At 41.4% G+C, this 18,541-nt stretch overlaps 1 protein-coding gene across 1 annotated transcript in view; it reads right to left on the bottom strand.

Annotated features, from left to right (window-relative positions):
* Nucleotides 1–12,598, bottom strand: part of foxo1a (forkhead box O1 a) — a 68,192-nt gene extending 55,594 nt beyond the window's left edge. The window contains exon 1 of the mRNA XM_079574259.1: nt 11,588–12,598. Coding sequence (XP_079430385.1) covers nt 11,588–12,193 — 606 coding nt within the window. The 5' untranslated portion in view covers nt 12,194–12,598. The remainder of the gene's footprint in view (nt 1–11,587) is intronic.
* Nucleotides 12,599–18,541: the final 5,943 nt, after the last annotated feature.

Raw genomic sequence — 18,541 nt, 5'->3', positions numbered from 1 at the left:
ATGACATCATAGTTATGAAATCTATTGAGTTTCACATTGGTTAGTGCTAGATCGTATGCTCCGGAGGGACTGTCTGCTGTGAAAACGTGGGGCCAGGGAAATGGTTAACCTCTTAACTCCCGCCTGAACCGAGAGGATCTTTTTCCTCACGTCATCAGATTTTTTTTCCAACATTTTTTTGTTGGGTATTCAACTCATTTTTGTAACTTTTTTTTTGTGTCACATTTTGTCACATTTTTGTCATTTTATCGTAATTTTTTTTTGTCACATTTTTGTCACTTTATTATCACATTTTTGTCATTTTTTTGTCACATTTTGTCACATTTTTGTCATTTTTTTCGTCAATTTTTCGTCACATTTTTGTCATTTTTTTGTCACATTTTGTCACATTTTTGTCATTTTTTCGTCAATTTTTAATCATTTTTTGTCACATTTTTGTCATTTTTTGTCATTTTTTTAATCAATTTTTTGTCATTTTTTGTGACATTTTTGTCATTTTTTGTCATTTTTTTAATCAATTTTTTGTCATTTTTTGTGACATTTTTGTCATTTTTTTGTCCATTTCTTGTGACATTTTTGTGACATTTTTGCCACTTTTTCATCAGTTTTTCGTCACTTTTTTGTCACATTTCCATCATTGTTTTCGTCTCAGTTTTGTTGCTATTTTCACAGCTTTTTTCCAGAAGCTTTTGGATTGGGGTAAAGCCAAAATGGAGAAAATGTGCTCGGTTCAGGTGGGAGTTAAGGGGTTAACTTTAAGGATTAGGGTTAGGATTAGGATTATTTGTATTTTTACACAAACAAACTCATAGATCTATACAAAATCACAGCAGACTGTCCCTCCGGAGCATACGATCTAGCACTGACCTTTCACATTTGACTCATTTAGAATTGACTAAAATGTGACTAAAACTAAAAGCATTTTCTCCCAAAAGACTAAAACGAAGAGAGCTGCCCAAAAAAAAACACTGGCTGGAGCTGTGTTTCGAGCCACTTGCGCAACTTTGAGTCGTTTTTGCTTTGCTGAGACGGAGAGGTGAGGAAAGCTTTTGAAGAACCTCAGGAGAAGTTTTTTTGGGAGCTGCCGCCAAGAAACGCCACAGAACAACATTAAAAGATGACTCGTAATACGCGTAATCCACACCTTTACAGGGCTCATAGGGCTGTGGTGGGTTCAGTTCAGGAGAGCCGTGCTCAGCTCCGTCACATGGATAATGACTTTGTCCTGAAGTGAAGTACAGGGAGAACTAATGAGAACGTTAGAGGCGCCTATTTAACACGTGTCGGATTTGTGGGAGTTCATCAGCGGGTCACGGTTTGAGAACGGGGCAACTCAGGCGGTCACTGTCACCCGCCTTCCACAGCTTTTGTGTAGTTTTCCTCAAAGGGAGCTCATATTAAGTCTGTTTCGTCACTGGGATGGACACTCGGGACTCTTTAGGTCCACTGAGGTGTCAAATGGAGTGTATGGGGGCGCACTATAACTACAACTGAACTTGGGTTGGCTTAAAGGCGACGTATCAACTTTTTTTTAAAGGTGCACTATGCCAGGGGTTCCCAAACTTTTCAGGCCACGAGCCCCAAAATCACCAGACCAACAACTCAGGAGGAGTCAGGGCCCCCCACTGTAAAATATAACTAGTATTTATAATATAATCAGGTGCACAACATTTAAAATCTGCTGTAATAACGTTTGGTTTGAGAGCATGTTTGATATTTGCTCCTTTCAATCAAAAACACATCAAATTCATTGCTATGAATTTTGAAGAATATTGTCTTGAAAACATCTCGCGGCCCCTGGAGTGTCCCGACTCTCTTTTTTACATTAAAAAATAGATCAGTTAATCAGTGTACCAGTGACTCAGTGGCTGCACTTTCCAATCCCGGTGGCACCCATGATGCTTCAGGATCTATTGTTTTTCAAGGTTTTTAGGGTTTCTGGTAGGGTTTCTGAAAGGAACATACACGTAACCATGGAGACCACAGTGAAAACTACCAGGAACCTAAAAAACAGTTGATCCTGGAGCGTCATCAAAAGTGGCATGGCGCACCTTTAAAGCTTTAAAGGGGCTAGGTTCAAGTTAGCCATTTTATACTCACTACTGCCACCTCAGGTCATATGTGTAACTGCACCTTCTATTTTATCAACCTTTTTGAGTGACAGTGCAGGATTTTGGAGGCAGTTGTGGTGAATATGTTTGGGCTCCTTCTACACTTTAGGACATTGTTGAAACATGTAGGGGGAGGAAAATACTTAATTTAACATTTTTAAACTCCGTATAGTCCCTTAAAACAATGTTATAACATTGCCCCAAAAAACAAACCCACACTGCACTGACGTAGTTTTGAGTAAATTCTGTTTCATTTGGCTGTTTCTTCTACTGTTTCAGCGCTTCGATCAATACTTCCTGATAAAATTCCTGTAATATTGTGTCTTTAGTATAATCCCAAACGGTCCTCCACATTTTTAAAGCCCTTAAGCCAACATTGTGTCAGTCACAGATCACTCTGCGCTCAAAGAGTGTTCATCACCCGTGCTGAAGCTGTAAACCGCGCTGTAAATCAAAACTGAAAGCAGTTGTTCACACTTCTGCCTGCGGGGGGAGCTCCACGTCAAGTCTTCACCAGCTCTCGCTCCTGCATTTCATTGTTACTATTTCAAATGATAAACGAGACGCCCACAAAAAGGTTTTTAAGTCCGTTAAGTCTGAACCATCTACTTTAAGCTGCACATGACGACACAAGCACGACATCTGTTCACAAAAAACACAAAAACATTCCTTACTTGAAAGAGTGAGTTCAGTCATTGAGCTTTAAGTACTCAGAATGAAAAGTAAATGCATCTACAAAGTGACTCATCGTGCATAAATGTAGAAAGCCTTTGGGGAGGTACTTGGAAAAGGGAGAGGAGCTACTGCTTGGAGGTCCCTTTACTTTCCCCACTTTGAATCAATTTTCTGAAGAGGTAAAATAAAACTGCACATTCACGCGAGCAAGAAAAGTCTTAAAACTCCTCAGAAAACTTCAAATATTGCCAAACAGCGTTGCCATAAGCCCCACGCTGCGCTCTGCTCGCCTGGCTGAGGACAATGTGCCAACTCAGACGGTGGGGGGGCCTATGAATAACTCTCCTCACGCCGGTCAAAGGCACCGCGCTTTTTCCCAGGCATTACTCAGCCTATACCCCCCGCCTCTCGCCGTCTTGGAGCGGCTTCACCAGACGCCCCCCCACACACAAAGCACCGGCTGAGCGCACGGGCCCGAGCTGAAGCTATAACGCACAGAAAGGCACAATGAGGATCCATATATCAGCGGCGTTATTGTGGAGCATGTGGTGGAGTCACACGGCGGGAGGTGAAGTCGGGGCAGGAGCCAACGCCTAAAGCATTTTCTATAGAACTTTCCGATATGTTGTGGTTTTAATTGTGTTTACGAGACAGTCTATATCCAAATACAGCTTCATCGGGACGTGTAAAATGAGAGGATGTTACCAATAATTCTGCCTAAAAAAGGGTTTTGTGGTGCTAGGCTAGTGCTAGGCTAGTGCATGTCTATGGTAACTAGTAGCCTGCATTAAAAACCTCTTCAAAATCATGGGGTCGTCCTCCAAAGGTTGCCATATCTGATTTGTAGAAAGCTCCTTTGTGAATTCCACGTGTAGTAATGACGGCCGCAGGTAAACAAACTCCTGTAGATCCGGTAACCGAGCAGATCACTCCGCCGCTGTGTAGCTACAACCAGGAAGCTGATGCTGCTCAAATATAAGTTATTTTATATGCAAAATGGTTATATTTCAAGAATTATTCAGTCGACACAGACATTTATATGGTTAGTCTGGTGTTATAAGTGATTTGCCTCAGGTGCACTTGGGTCAGGCTGTTTTTAATGCAAGCTACTAGTTACCATAGACGTGCACTAGGCTAGCACTAGCATAGCACTAGCCTAGCGCAACTAAATTCTGCTTTTGGGCCAATTTGGTCTCTTAACATAAATAAAAACTTTCACCTGGAAAGTTCTCAAGAGCATGTTTAATTATCGCACTGATTCGATATTTTGGAATACATTTATATGGGGAATTGTTATTTCAAAAGCCATTTTGTCTAAATGCATTTTTCTCTCATTGGTGCGACAGTATCTCCACGTAAGTAGCCCCTACAGACTTCAAACATTCCAGCCTTGGACATAAGTATATTTGGAAGGATTTTTAATAGATACAGACGGCATCTCTGGATTTGTCCATATATGGTCATGTTTGAAAACAGTTAAGGGGGGAAACAATTTGGAGAAAAATCTAAGCTTTCTCTAATTATTCAAAAACTACTTTAACAGACACTGAATTTTCTAATAAAAATAAAGATACAAAGACATGGAGAGGAGAAAAGTGGTTCAACAGCCCAGAAAGACATACATTTCTAACAGGATGCTTCATGTTAGCATCGTGTTAATGCTAACGGTTAGCTAGCGCTAGCTACGACTGCCGTTTTTCGCTTCTATTGAACAATCTGCTGTGAATAAATATCCACATGGACCCAGTTTAGACTTGACTTTATTTGTATGTGATAAATAAGTTTATATTTCGCCAGAAAATGGCTAAAAAGAGTGAAAAATTGTGTTTCCCAGAAGATTCTATTTTCCCCTTTGGTGAGGCCACGCCCCCTCTATGACACAATGGCGTCTGTATCTATAGGGATTTTTTAATATCTAATCCCTAACATGATTAATTGAGTTTTAAATTTAAAAAAAACAAGGTGAATGTATATATATATATTTTTTTTTTACAGATTTTTCCGCTAACAAACAGTTCATTTTAAAACTAGATAATCCTATATCCCAAATCCCCCTAAAATGGTCTTTGTAACTAACATGTCAGTGAAATAAAACAGTAAACAACAAAAGTTTAAAATTGAAGTCTCTAAATTTAAAAGGTTTCTCTATTCACCTGCAGCGTCTCGCCTAATAAAAAAAAAAGCCCATTGAAAAGCTCCTTTGTGTGAGCTCCATCCTGTCCTCGGTCCAGAATCCCCTGTTTCTCACTGAGGCGTGAATGATCTGCCGGTGTGATGTACGACAGCGCCCCGGAGCTTCACCTGAACTCCCCTCTGAGACATAATAACGTGATAATCACACACGGAGCTGCGGCGAGGCGAACACACCGATCCTCTCATCTCAGAGGTTAATCTGTGAGCGGCGCCGCCTCAGAGCAACATCGCGGCACTTCCAGGTATCGCCGTCGTAAAGACACGCCGGAGGAGGGGAGGCGGCGGGAAATGGTGATACACTGTGGATACACATGTCCTTTACATGATATAGTAACACGAAAGATACACAACAAAACTTTAGGCTCAATTTAGTGAATTCACTGAAAACACAGTGAGTGGATTGAAGGGATAGTATATCAGGATTTTTCTTCTTTTTTTTTGACATAGGGCCTCAGTTATCCAGAGTGTTGCTGATTTCTGGAGATGTTTTTTTTACTTAATCTTAACATTTTTAAACTCTGTCCCTTTAAATCCCTATTTATTCCCATGAATTCCCTTATATTCCCGTTAAATCCCATGAATTGCTGTAAATTCCCATGGAAAATGGCAAACGTTGAAAATTCCTGGTATTTGACATCGCTACTGTTGATTAACTTTTCCTCCATTTTGAAGTTACTGTGTACTGGTTTGTGATTAACTGCAGCTTCTTGTAATGTGGATATTGCAATAACGCTAATTTCTCAACCTTTTGTGTGTCCGGAATTCATTTTATCAATCTCTAATAGAGGTGGGATGAGAGTTTTGTGTAGGAATATGGACAAAATGGAATATTACATTACATTGCATTGTCTTGTTACTCCATTCTCATACTACACTGTACAAAAACCATAACAAACAAATAAAAACTAAGCTCCAGTGTGTCCTAAGTCAGTCTAGTCATTATTATGGATGTTTTGAGATGGTTTGTTACTGGGAATTCCCTTTAAAAAGTGACACACAACATAAGAAGCAACATTCATCCAAGCCACAGCTGAGTCAAAACTGCGCAGTCGACCCGAGACGTGGAGGCCTTTACAGCGGTTTTAATTGCGAGAGGAATTGGGAAAAGGGGGCGGGACGAGAGGCAGCCCCTGTCGCCACAGCTCCCAGCTCCGCAGCCGGGGCCGTTGCGTAATGTTTTGGACGCGCTTCAGGAAACACGAATGCTTTTGGTATCGCGGCGTTTCCGTACACACACTGGAGCTGACATTCCAGGCCCAGTCAAACCCCCGAGTCAATGGAAACACTGAGACTCACTGTCATCTCGGCCTCTTTCTACTACGGAGCCGCTGCTGGGATTTATTTACAGGCGCGAAAGATACTTTTTGTTAGTACTCGCTCGGTCACACTGGCAGACGTTTTGCAGGGAAGGACCATCTAGATCTGCTGCTTATATTTCAATCACTACAGTTTCAAAGATTTTATATCATTTTTACTTTTGAGTCATTCATTCATTATCATACTATCAGTTAAAAGTGTGTTTTCTTTATTGTTTGTGGATCAAAATACTTTAGGACTGTCTTTTGTTTAAGGTTCCAGACCCATGCCTTTGCTTTATACGACATTTTTCATATGTTTTTGTTCCGTAACCCTTTTCTGTATGCTATGACAACGTTTTGTAGATTTTGGTGCATTTTTGATGTGACTCATTTCCATTTCGTTCAATGAGTGGTCAAAACTTTAAACCTAAATATCTCAGATAGCAACGACATATCACACACTGATTAAAGCCAACTACCTATAGGTTTACGCCTCACCAAAGGTCCTATAGCGCATGGGGTAGGTAGAATATCATTATACAAATCTGAGATCAAATACCTGTGAAAATACTTTCAAAACTCAACACCCCATTAGGTTATAGATACAGATAGCGTCTCTGGAATCGCCCATACATGGTCATGTTTGAAAACAGTTCAGGGGGAAAACAAGTTGGAGAAAAATCTAAACTTTCTCTAATTATTCAAAAACTACTTTAACAAATGCTGAATTATGAACAGAGTTTTCTGCTAAATAAAGATGCATGGGGAGGAGCAAAGTGGTTCAACAGCCCATAAATACATAAATAACGGAGAATGCTAACATGCATTAGCATCGTGCTAATGCTAACGCTAGCTATGATTGCATGATTGTGGACCCAATTAAGACTTGACTTTATTTGTATGTGATAAAGAAGTTTATGTTTCGCACAAAAATGTTGCACTGATTAAGATTCTACTTCTGTCTTCCATCGCTCAAACATTTAGGTGAAGAGAAAGCAACAAGGTCTGTTTCTATGCAGCAAAAATACATTTACACATTTACTCTATAACAACAAAAAGTCAGGTACCCCAGCTTTAATGGCAGAACTAATTTTACATCAACTTCCCTTTGAAATTAATGATGAAATTTAGTGCAAAATCAAGAATGTGAACTGTTCAGATAAACAAATGTAAACTTCAGTGCTGTGTCTCTGGTTGGAACCACTATGTCAGGGCCATTGTGCCGTTGAAATGTTTATTTTCATCAGTTTATTTGGTCGGGACAGTGCATGTTAATGAACATACAAGGCAAGGCATGTGTATTTATACTGCACATTTCGCACACAAAGCAACTCAATGCGCCTAATACGTGGACACATGCATGTAAACACGCCACGCCGGGTTGCAGACTTAGGCTAACTTCCATCTGTTTTCCCACACGTGAGCTCTCAAACACACTCTCATCCACCCTGGCCTAGTGTACATGTTTTTAGTGATGTGGAAACCGGAGTACCCGAAGGAAACCTACGCAGACACGGGGAAGAACATGCAAACCCCACACAGAAATCAAACCTGTGACCGCGCCGCCCAGCCAGCAGCTGCTCCCTGGTTAATGTCATTCATGCATAAGCTGTTTAACTTCCTTTCATTCATGCCTGTTTTAGACTCCGTTTCTTCTCCTGTTTTGATCTTGATCCAGAACAGCTGATACTCAGAAGGTCAATTATGTTATGAGGCACTTATTATTATTCGTATTACTTGCACATGACGGCCCAAAATGACAGACTGGATGCTTTCTAGGCCCCGCGCACACACAGAGGCGGAGGAGGAGGAGGAGCGGGCGGGCGGCTTGAGTCAGCAGACCTGTGCAAATCACATCCAGCAGGCAGCGGTCAGATGATGCTAAAGTCACACCACCGGTCGCTCTGCATCGGACACGACATGTGCGCACCGTCCCCGGGTCATGTGCGCCAAGGCCGTTCTGTTTTATGTGCAAGGAAAATGCGATGAGAGGCCGTCACAGCGTCGCAGGGGCCGGTGGGATCCGAACAAAAGACGTATTGGTCCGGCTGTAATGAGTATAACTTTGATTTGATTCTGCGGTCAACACAATCTGCCGCTGCATTAGATATGCCATAATATGCAGTGTATAAGAGGAAAATCGTAATAGTACGGCCTGCACATGCAAATAAAGACATCTTGATAAGTTAAAACCACTCCAATTAAAGGGACTATACTGAGTTTATGCTGAGTCCAGACCTGTTCACCACATCTGCCTCTAAAATCCTGCACTGTCACTCAAAAAGGTGTTACTTCGGGTCTGAAGTGCCGTCATGCACGAGGTTAATATAGAAGCTGAAGCTACGCATAAGACCTGAGGTGGCAGTAGTGAGCATAAAATGGCCAACTTGCATCTTTAAGAGTCTTAATTTGACAGTGAAGTAAGTATTTTAACCTCTTAACCCCCGCCTAAACCAAGCACATTTTCTCCAGTTTGGTGCCACCCAAATGTAAAAGCTTCTTGGGGGAAAAAAAAGTGTGAAAATAGCGACAGAAATGAGAGGAAACGAGGATGAAAATGCGACAAAAAGAGCAATAAAAACCTGACGAAATAGTGAGGAAAAAGGGACGAATTGCACGAAAATGTAGCAAAGGTGAAGACAACACAAGAAAAAAAGACACATGCGGCAGCCAGAGGAGAGGACCTGTTGATTTTATGTGTAAAACCAGCTACAAAGTTGTGCTAACTCGTCGAAAGGGCAAAACAGAAACACACAGGAGCCTCAGAGGACCAGGACACTCACACAGGGATGAAGAGTTTCCCTTCGAAGAGGAAAATTTGGACCATGTGGATTTGTTTTGAGGCTGCAGCCGTGGATTAGCTGGACTTCTAACAGTGAAGTGTAAGTTTGATCGTCATTTTTACTAATAAATGCACGGTTTACTCATTTCTTTATGTAGATATTAAGTTGTTGGCACATAGGGATGTCGCACTGTGACGCTAGAAGTGTGGAGTTTGTTTTTGCTGCTGAGTTAGCTGTTTTTTTCAGTTTGGCCACAGCATTTGTTTACTTGAAGTCCAGGAAAGACCACATTTATTGTTTCTTTCCTTAAAACAAAAGATCGATCAATATGGGGAAAATAATTTGTGATTATTTAAAGTAAGTTTTTCCATACTGAGATATGTTCTCCCCTGAGTTTAGACGAGTTGATGCGTACCTGCCTGGTCTTTGTGTGTGCGCTCTGTCACGCAAAAAGACCAAAGATTTTGTTAGCATTTGGCCTCTCCCAGTGTGTTCCTATGGCTCCAAACGGGGTGAAGTTGGAAGCTACCACACTCTTCCACGGGCACAAAGACCAGACAGGTACGCATCAACTCGTCTAAGCTCAGGTAAGGACATATCTCAGAATGGAAGAACTCTATGCCCTCAGTCATGCAAAAGGATCAAAGATGTTGCTAGCATTTGGCCTCTCTCAGTATATTCCTATGGCTCCAAACGGGGTGAAGCTAGAAGCGACTAAGCTCTTCCACGGGCACAAAGACCAGACAGGTACGTATCAACTCGTCTAAGCCCAGGTAAGAACATATCTCAGTATGGAAAAACGGTGGCCATGTTCCTTTAAGTGTCAAAATGCCCAAATGAATGTCAAATACAAATCTGAATGGGAGTAACTGTGCAATGGCTTGACCAAAATAACAGACTGAAGTGTTGCTAAAGTGTAAAAAAAAACCTTTGTATCGGCAACGGTGTCAAAAAAAGGTGGTTTTGCAAACGTCAATCCTGCAAGGCGAGATTATTTACAATGCGCATTTCACACACAAGGTAACTCAACGCGCCTAAACAGTCAAAGCTCTGAATGACAAGAGAAAACGCTCGTACAGAGAGGCTCCAGTCTGCGCCGTGGTGGCTCTGATCGTGGATAAAAATAGCTGAGATAAGGCTCTGAGATAAGGGTGATCCCCCGCTTTAAGGCACAAGCACAGAAAAAAGGGGGTAAAGAGACACCAGAGTCAGAGCCTGCAGCGCGTTACGCTCATCCACGCGCACAATGAGGGCCCTGTTGCAGCCGCTCGCTCCCCCCCCCCCCCCCCCCCCCCCCCGCCCACTCCCAGCACCCAGACTCCGACTATACAGCGACCACCTCGGAGAGTCGTAGTAGAAGTGGGACATGTGCGGAGTGTTTGGACAGAGGAATGAAAACTTAAGACTCGGCTTCGAAGCTCTTAACCCCCCACCTCAACCTATGCACTTTCTCCAGTTCAGCTTTACCCAAATCTAAACGCTTCTACAGCCTAGAGGTCAGTGTGACGTCTCATTTGAAAGCGAAGACCTGCAAAACTCATCGAAACTCATCTTTTTCCTCACTTTTTTGACAATTCTTATCATCGTTGCTTTTTTTGTCAATTCCTGTCACTATTTTGACACTTTCTTTCAAGAAGCTTTTAGATTCAGGTAAAGCCAAACTGGGGAAAATGCACTCAGTCATGGTGGGGGTTAAGAGGTTAAAAGCGTTTCATTTGCTGTTTTGTCTGTTTACATTAGCAATAGGTCACTAAATAGGGAAACACTTTATTTTACCCTTAATACATTGCACCTGGCTATATTTAGTACAATGTAATGTGCTTTAAAACAACTAGTATAACTTGTACCTGTGGGTTAGATACACAATAGAATAATATGTATTTGTAGTTTGTAGGTACATAGCATACATAACTCTAACCCTTAAAGGAACAGGCCACCGTTTTTCCATACTGAGATATGTTCTTAACTGAGCTTAGACGAGTTGATATGTACCTGTCTGGTCTTTGCGCGTGCCCTCAGTCACGCAAAATGACCAAAGATGTTGTTAGCATTTGGCCTCTCCCAATGTATTCCTATGGCTCCAAACGTGGGTGAAGTTGGAAGCGACCGAGCTCCTCCACGGGCACAAAGACCAGACAGATACACATCAACTCGTCTCAGGTAAGAACATATGTCAGTATGGCAGAACGGTGTGTCTTGTGTCCTATTACAGTATGTACCTACAAAGTACTAATACAAGTTGCTCCATTTTGTATGAAGCGCATAGGTACAGGTTATTACATATTGTTACAGAGCACATAACGTTGTACTAAATTTAGTTGTCAAGGTAGTGCAAAATAAAGTGTGACCCTAAATATTCTAAGATACCCAATCTGGCAGTGAGTGTGGATGTAATGTGACAATCTCAGCTTGAATCGAACATAGCAGCAGTGAAATAGACAGAATCCCAAAGTGGTTGTGCAGAAGCTCCAACCAAAACAGGGACAGGTGGTCACAGAAGCGCTCCTGGTCAAAGCCTGGCCCTTACCTTCCATCCCGCGGAGCTGTTGCTGTCCCCCTTGTCCTTGAAGTAAGGCACGCTCTTCACCATCCAGTCGTAGATCTGAGACAGAGTCAGGCGGCTCTCTGGGGAGCTCTCTATGGCTTTGGTGATGAGGTCCGCGTATGACATGTTCCCCCAGGCGTTCCTGCGGGACGAGCTGCTCTTCCTCTGCGCGGCGGCGGCAGCGGCTGCGGCGGCGCCGGAGGAGGAGGAGGAGGCGCTCCCGGCCGGGGAGAGCAGCGGCACCTGCGGCTGGGGCAGCTGCTGCGGGCTCTGGTGCTGATGGAGGTGATGCTGCTGGTGGGGAGGGGGCTGCAGCGGGCTCTCCTGGCAGTAGTCCGCGCACAGCAGCCCGCCGGGGTCCTGCTCGGGGAAGTCCTCGCTCTCCTCCAGCAGGCTCAGGTTGTTGATGAAGTCCCCGCCGCCGCCGGGCTCCTGCTTCACGGACGGCGCGGGGGAGGACGTGTTGGAGTCGCCCGGGGTGAGGAACTCCGGTCGGGGCAGCGGCCAAGTGCATGAGCGCGGGCGGGAGAGGGGCTCGAACTCCGGGTCGATCTCCACCAGGTGCTGCGGAACCGCCGGCTCCGCCATGGTCCAGGAAAGAAGAAGAAGCTCCGCGTCCCAAAAGTATCCAAAGTGTCAAAGCGACTGTCCCCTCAAAAGTTCGCTTCCTTCGGTAAAGTCCACTGGTTCGAGGGAGAAAAAAAAAAAAAAAAAAAAACAAAGTCAGGCGATGGAGGAGACACAGCGGAGAGTCACATCCCGCTGTGAGCTGCCTCTGCGCGGGGACAGGCGTGTGGTTCGTGTGCGTCCTTCGGTCCGGTGCGGAGCGGTTGTCTGTTTCTGCCTGTTGACTCTGTGGTGTACAGCATGTGAGCACTTACTGGAACTATCACTCGGCCGCAGGTCCCGCCCCCTCATCCCTGACTGACGCACGGGCCGCGCCAATGACAAAACAGGACTGTTGTTTTCATTTTTCAGGCGCAGGACACACAGCGAGGGAACCGGCTGAGAGTGGAACTTTTTTACGTCCTGAGGAGTCGACGAAGGCTACTATCGATTAAAAACAATAACAATGGGTTCTTGGCTCATGCTTTGATTTCATTTTAGCGAGGAAATAGGCGTAGCTTTGTCTTTTGCGTCTGTTAAAGTAACCACTGTCTTTGCAAGTGTGTCGCTTAATAAGAGTAAATATTCGGCGATCTTTACATTTGAACACAGTCGTTCTGCCGTGGGAAGGAAAAGCCTTTTACTTTGCGCGTAATGAAGATGATTCAATAATGGCTGAAATAATCTGGCGTGAGCGCGTGTCGACTGAACTCATTTTAGAGGCTTTGGCTTAGAAATAAACTGATAGAAAATAATTAAACTTCTTGCAGGGTGAACATTTGAATTCTTTCTAGCACATGCTGGAGAAATACTGTTTATCTGCTGCCAAAAAACAAACCGAAGTGAAGCTCTGAAGGCGCGTGGCTCTTTCCCTGGAATCTACCGCCATCTTGTGGACATTCTAGTGCGTTACAAAAAAGGCCACTGCGCTCATGAAGCAACGCGGTGGTAAAGTAGCCAATAAATAAATTCATGAAAGGCTTCGCTCACAGAATGGGACGGGCTGTGACACCGAGGAGCTCCGCAAATTTCGCATTTATTAAGGCGAGACACTGCAGGTGAATAGGGAAAAAATGTATATTTACAGATATCAATTTGAAACTTTTGCTGTAGATCACTGGCATAAATGTGAGGAAAAAATACATTGCAAGTTTTCTGTCATTTTATCTTTTCATATAAGAACAAGGTGTTTTATGCCTAAAATGCTCTTCTTTTTGGCGACGAAATCTGAATAATGGACAGAGCTACATTAAAATTTATGGTTTCATTTTATTGATGAATGAGTTACCAAGACTTTTTCAGAGGGGATTTTGGATTTCTTCTTTAGTTTTAAAATAAGCTGTTTTTTAGTGGAAAAATTTGTAAAAAGTTAATTTTCGCCTTATTTTTTTGACATTCAAAACTCAATAAATGGGGCCAGGGATTAGATAATAAAAAATCCCTCTGAAAAAATCTTCCAAATATTGTTCAGTCCAAGGCTGGAAAATTTGAAGTCTCTTGGTCCGACTTACGTGGACATAGTGTCGCCACAATGACAGAAAAATGTGTTTTGAGAAAAAGGCCCTTGAAATTGCATTCTCCCATATAAGTCTATGGGGGAACATTGAATCAGCGCAATATTTAAACATGTTATTGTGAAGATTGGGCATATTTTCTGTTTCCGGGTGAAAGCTTTTATGTTCAGAGACCAATTTGGCCCAAAACCTGAAAAACTGAAAAAATTGAGTTTTGCATGTAGTGTCTCCCCTTAAAAAATAATAATATCGTGATTAAATATGGTTAAACCTCAGGCGTTTAATCAACCACAGCCATGTGGAGTTTGGACTGGAGGAATAAAAGGGAAACTATTTTGTAAAACAGGTTTACTGGAGCGGAAAGCTGAAGTTTTAATCCAATCCAGCGTTTCCAAAGTGCTGCACGTGAAAAAAAGATCGACATTGCAAACCGTCAGTCAGAGGTGGGTAGAGTAGCCAAAGTAATTACTCAAATAAGATTAGGCCTAATAAAATTAATTTAATCAAGTTGAAGTTCTAAAAAAAAAGTAGCGACCAATTAATTATTCAAGTAAGAGTTAAAAAAAAATACCTGGGGAAAATGCTACTTGAGTATTGTGAGTAACTGAGTCACAGCATGAGTCCGATTTACGATTCAGTAATGACATAAACAGAGAAGAAACAAAACGTGAAATGATGTACAAATCCTAGTAGTATTACCAAAGGAAATGTCAGTAAAATACTGTAAAAATAAATAATTATGAAGATTCAAGAAAATATAATACAATGTATCTATTTTGTGAGTTTGTCACTTAAATATTTACTCACAGTGGAAAGAGTACTATTTTTGTTACTGAAGTTAAAGTACAGTTACTTCAAAAAGTACAGAGGTGCATTGTACTCAGCTACATTTACATAAGTACATGTACTTAAAGAAGCTGTACCTGATTTGTGTATGGAATGACATTTGTTTTGTCTTCCTTAAAGGGACTATACAGAGTTTAAAAATATCAAAAATATGTATTTTCCTCCCCCAACATGTTCCAACAATGTCCTAATGTGTAGAATGAGCTTAATATAGAAGCTGCAGTTACACGTATGACCTGAGGTGGCAGTAGTGAGTATAAAATGGCCAACTTGTAACTAGCCCATTTAAGTATATTCCGCTGCCCGTCTCCTCACACACACTCGCTCCCGTGAACACATCACCCCTGTCCTTCAGAACCTCCACTGGCTCCCCGTCCTTCAAGGTCCTCCTCATCGCTAAAGCATCATGAACTTGCAGGTTAGTTTTTCTAGCATTTTTGTAAAAGTGACCCTGAAAAGTGACCCTGCCAGTTGTGAGATGTGCTTATAAACATGTCCCTGTGAAGAATTGGGATGCTCCTGTTAGGAAGATTAGGGATGAGTTTGTATACTCACCAACATTTCAATTTCGTGGCTTGCTCTTTCATTGTTTCATTGTACACTGTGAAACATTTTGGACTATACTGTTAAAAAAAAATGACCAGCTCAACACAGAAAATGCTGTTACTGCAGTGTGTAACAAAAGGATTTGGATGAGAAACTAACCTGTTAAAATCTTCAATTCTACTGCCTTTCATCACATCGCCATGGAGACGAGCTGGAGACGAACCCACTCCCAGTGAAGTTTACAGTCATACTGTATGTTAGGGGAGCTGAGCCTCATAAATGTTTGTTTGTACATTTATGAGGTATTTTTCAATGATGAAAATATCTGTCATAAAATAAATTAAGTAACTGATAGAAGTAACTTTATTTTTTCAAGAAGTTTTTTCATACAGCACATTTTACATAGCCTACTTGAGTAATATTCAAATGAAGTATCGGTTTCTTTCTTGAGTAAAAAAGATAGTAACTCATGCCACTATAAGTACATAAACCTCTTAACCCTCACCTTAAAAATCCCAACTCTAAAAGCTTCTTGACTGGAGAGTTTACAGCCTAGGCCAGTGTAATGACTGATTTGAAAGACCTACAAAACGGAAGATTTTTTTCCTTTTTTGTGACTTTTTATCACATTTTTGTCGCTTTGTTTTTGTTGCGTTTTTGAGTTTTTGAGTTGTATTTTTGTGCCTTTTTTGTATTTTTGTCATTTTTTTGTCGCTTTTCATGTTGTGTTTTTGTGACTTTTTTGCTGTTTTTTGTATTTTTTTGTTGCCTTTTTGCCATGTTTTTGTGACTTTTTTTTAAGTTAGTATTCAAAGTACTCAAGTAACCTTTTCTCCATGTACTTTTTTACCCTTACTTGAGTACTTACTTGGGTCACTACTTTTGACTTCGACTGGAGTGAAATTATTTTAAAGTAACGCTACTCTTATACTTTAGTAAATATTTTGGCTTTTCTACCCTCCTCTGTTCAAGTACACGTACTTAAGTGAATGTAAGTACTGCTCTATCAGTTAGCCAAGGCAATAAATAATGAAAACGATGAGTAACAAGCCATGTGATCAGCCTCCAGGAGAGTGACATCATGTTTTAGTTTGATGATTCAAAGACTCCCAAAGACCTTTCCCTTCTGGTTCAGACTATCATCCACCTGGCCAAATATCACATTCATAAAACTAAGTGGGCACAAACAAAGCCAAATGGACATAATTTTATAAACGAACTGAATCAATATCTTAAAACAATAAAGACTGTGGTTAATCAAAAAGCCATCAAAGCCCATAACGCATTCTGCAAATACCACATAACAACACAGTAAATGCTGCATTTATGTCATCCTGTATCATAATGTATTGTTTTAAAATCCCCCTTTATGTATTGATCAATTCTGTATGACTCTATTACTTTATTTTCTGTATTTCCCTTTTTTCTTTCTTTTTTTTATGTTAGTTTTGTTTTTGTTCAACGTCTCCCTCCTGGCCTTAAAAATGTGAATATGCTTATACTGTATGTATACATGTACTTCTTATTTTGCAATCACATCTGTTAAATAAAATTCGAAAAAGTCAAACAAAGTATATCCAGTCTAATATTATAATAAATAAATCAATGGAAAATTGAGATTGTTCCACATGGAGAAAAAAAAACAGACCATCTAATTTTGACCCAGCCCTAACTGGACAGTGAACTGGTCTAAACCTAAACTCTCCAGACTCCCTGTAACAGTTTGCAGAGACATAAACATTTCCTCGACACGTTTGTCTGCCTCTGCTCCGCTGAGCCAGTTCCTGTCCCGTCCTGTCCGCTCCACCTGACTCACCCGCGCGCTCCCGTCGTGCGTAAAAACACACCACTCCAACCCAACACCGCACCACTGTTTCATCAGCGCTGCGGAGAAAACGGAAGTACAGTGAGCAGATGTCAAAACCAGGGGCATGGCCGACATTAGGGTAACAATAACATGTGATGGTTTTCGCTTTTTCTACGGAAATCTGCCGTAACTGTCCGTCACCGGGAAACCACTGCTCTTAAAGGACGAGAGCGCACCGTGGGGGTCACTGCTGTCCGAGAGAGCGAAGAGACAAGAGTCAAGGTAAGGACTCTTCACAGAACAATCTGGATTTAATTAGGTTAAAACAGAATATTTCCATTAGAGCAGCAATGGGGAGTTTTTGTTTCTTATTTTTAAACATTCAACAAACTTTTTCTCATAACGAACAACATTATTTGTCACTGGAGTCAGATTGCTTTTATTTTATTAAGTCAAAATGATATTGTTGAGGGAAATTAAAAAACGATTTCTAGTCAATTTGAGATATTTTGCAGGGTGATCAGTTCAATAGGAAGAAACGTTGCTGTTGTTTTCCCAGCTCTAGCTTTAAGCTCTGGGCGTTTGTGAATTAGAAAGTCAATTATTAACGAAACTTTATTGATCCCGAAGGAAATTGTAATATTGCAAGTACTGCCATAAACATGCAAGTACTGCTATAAACATGCACAGCAAAATAAATAGATAATTTACAGTAGATTAGAAATGCAGTTTTGGCTGTTGCTGGTGTTCAATTATTATAGTATAATCTAACATAAAAGGAGAGCAGTTGTAGCTGTGAATTTGCTCTGACAGTTTAGTAAAGCTGATCTACAACAGGGGTTCCCAAACTTTTTTGGCTGGGACCCCAAAAATTGACACGTAAACAACTCGGGACCCCCATTACATAAAGTTATTGCGTCTTTTGCTACTTTCGGGCAACTTAATCAAGTTAATGTGTATGTAAACTGTTTATTTTGATATTAGAAAGGATTTCACAAATTATACGCCGTTTAACACTGAAAAATATGCTAAAACAGTAGTATTTTTCTTTTGATTTCATCTTGAAGTCATCTGGGGACCACCACCCATAAGGCCTCGCAACCCCCCACTTTGAGAACCACTGATCTACAACACAAATAGTGACTGTGATTGAACCTTGGCGTTTTATTTGTCGTTGTCTTTCATGTTTTTCTATCCCAGTCCTTTTGGATACACTTTGGATTTTTATATGGAAGAGGCTAGTTTTATTTTATTTTGTAATGATTATCTTCATTAAAAAAAAGCAGAACATGTGCAATCAACAATTGTGCGCACAATCTGAAGAGGAACATCTATTTCTGATATACATTTTCTAATTTTTTCCGCGATGTGACACGGCTCCCGGAGGCGGAGAAGGACCAGGAAAGGGTCGTCTGAAAGCTTGACAGTTCTAGTTTCTAACACATGTCACTTTCTGTTACAAAGTTATGCCCAAAATCTGAGATGTTGTAGTGTATCTCCTCAAGCAGATGCCCAGGGCCGACCATTTGACTTTTTGTTCTCTGTAAATGTCTTGATCACTCTTTAGCTCAATCTATTTAACTTTTGTTCTCCATATTATTGTCTATGAACAGCACA

This window comes from Gobius niger (genome assembly GCF_951799975.1).
Source record: "Gobius niger genome assembly, chromosome: 1".
Classification (NCBI taxonomy): Eukaryota; Metazoa; Chordata; class Actinopteri; order Gobiiformes; family Gobiidae; genus Gobius; species Gobius niger.
This window is presented reverse-complemented; position numbering and strand designations above follow the sequence as displayed.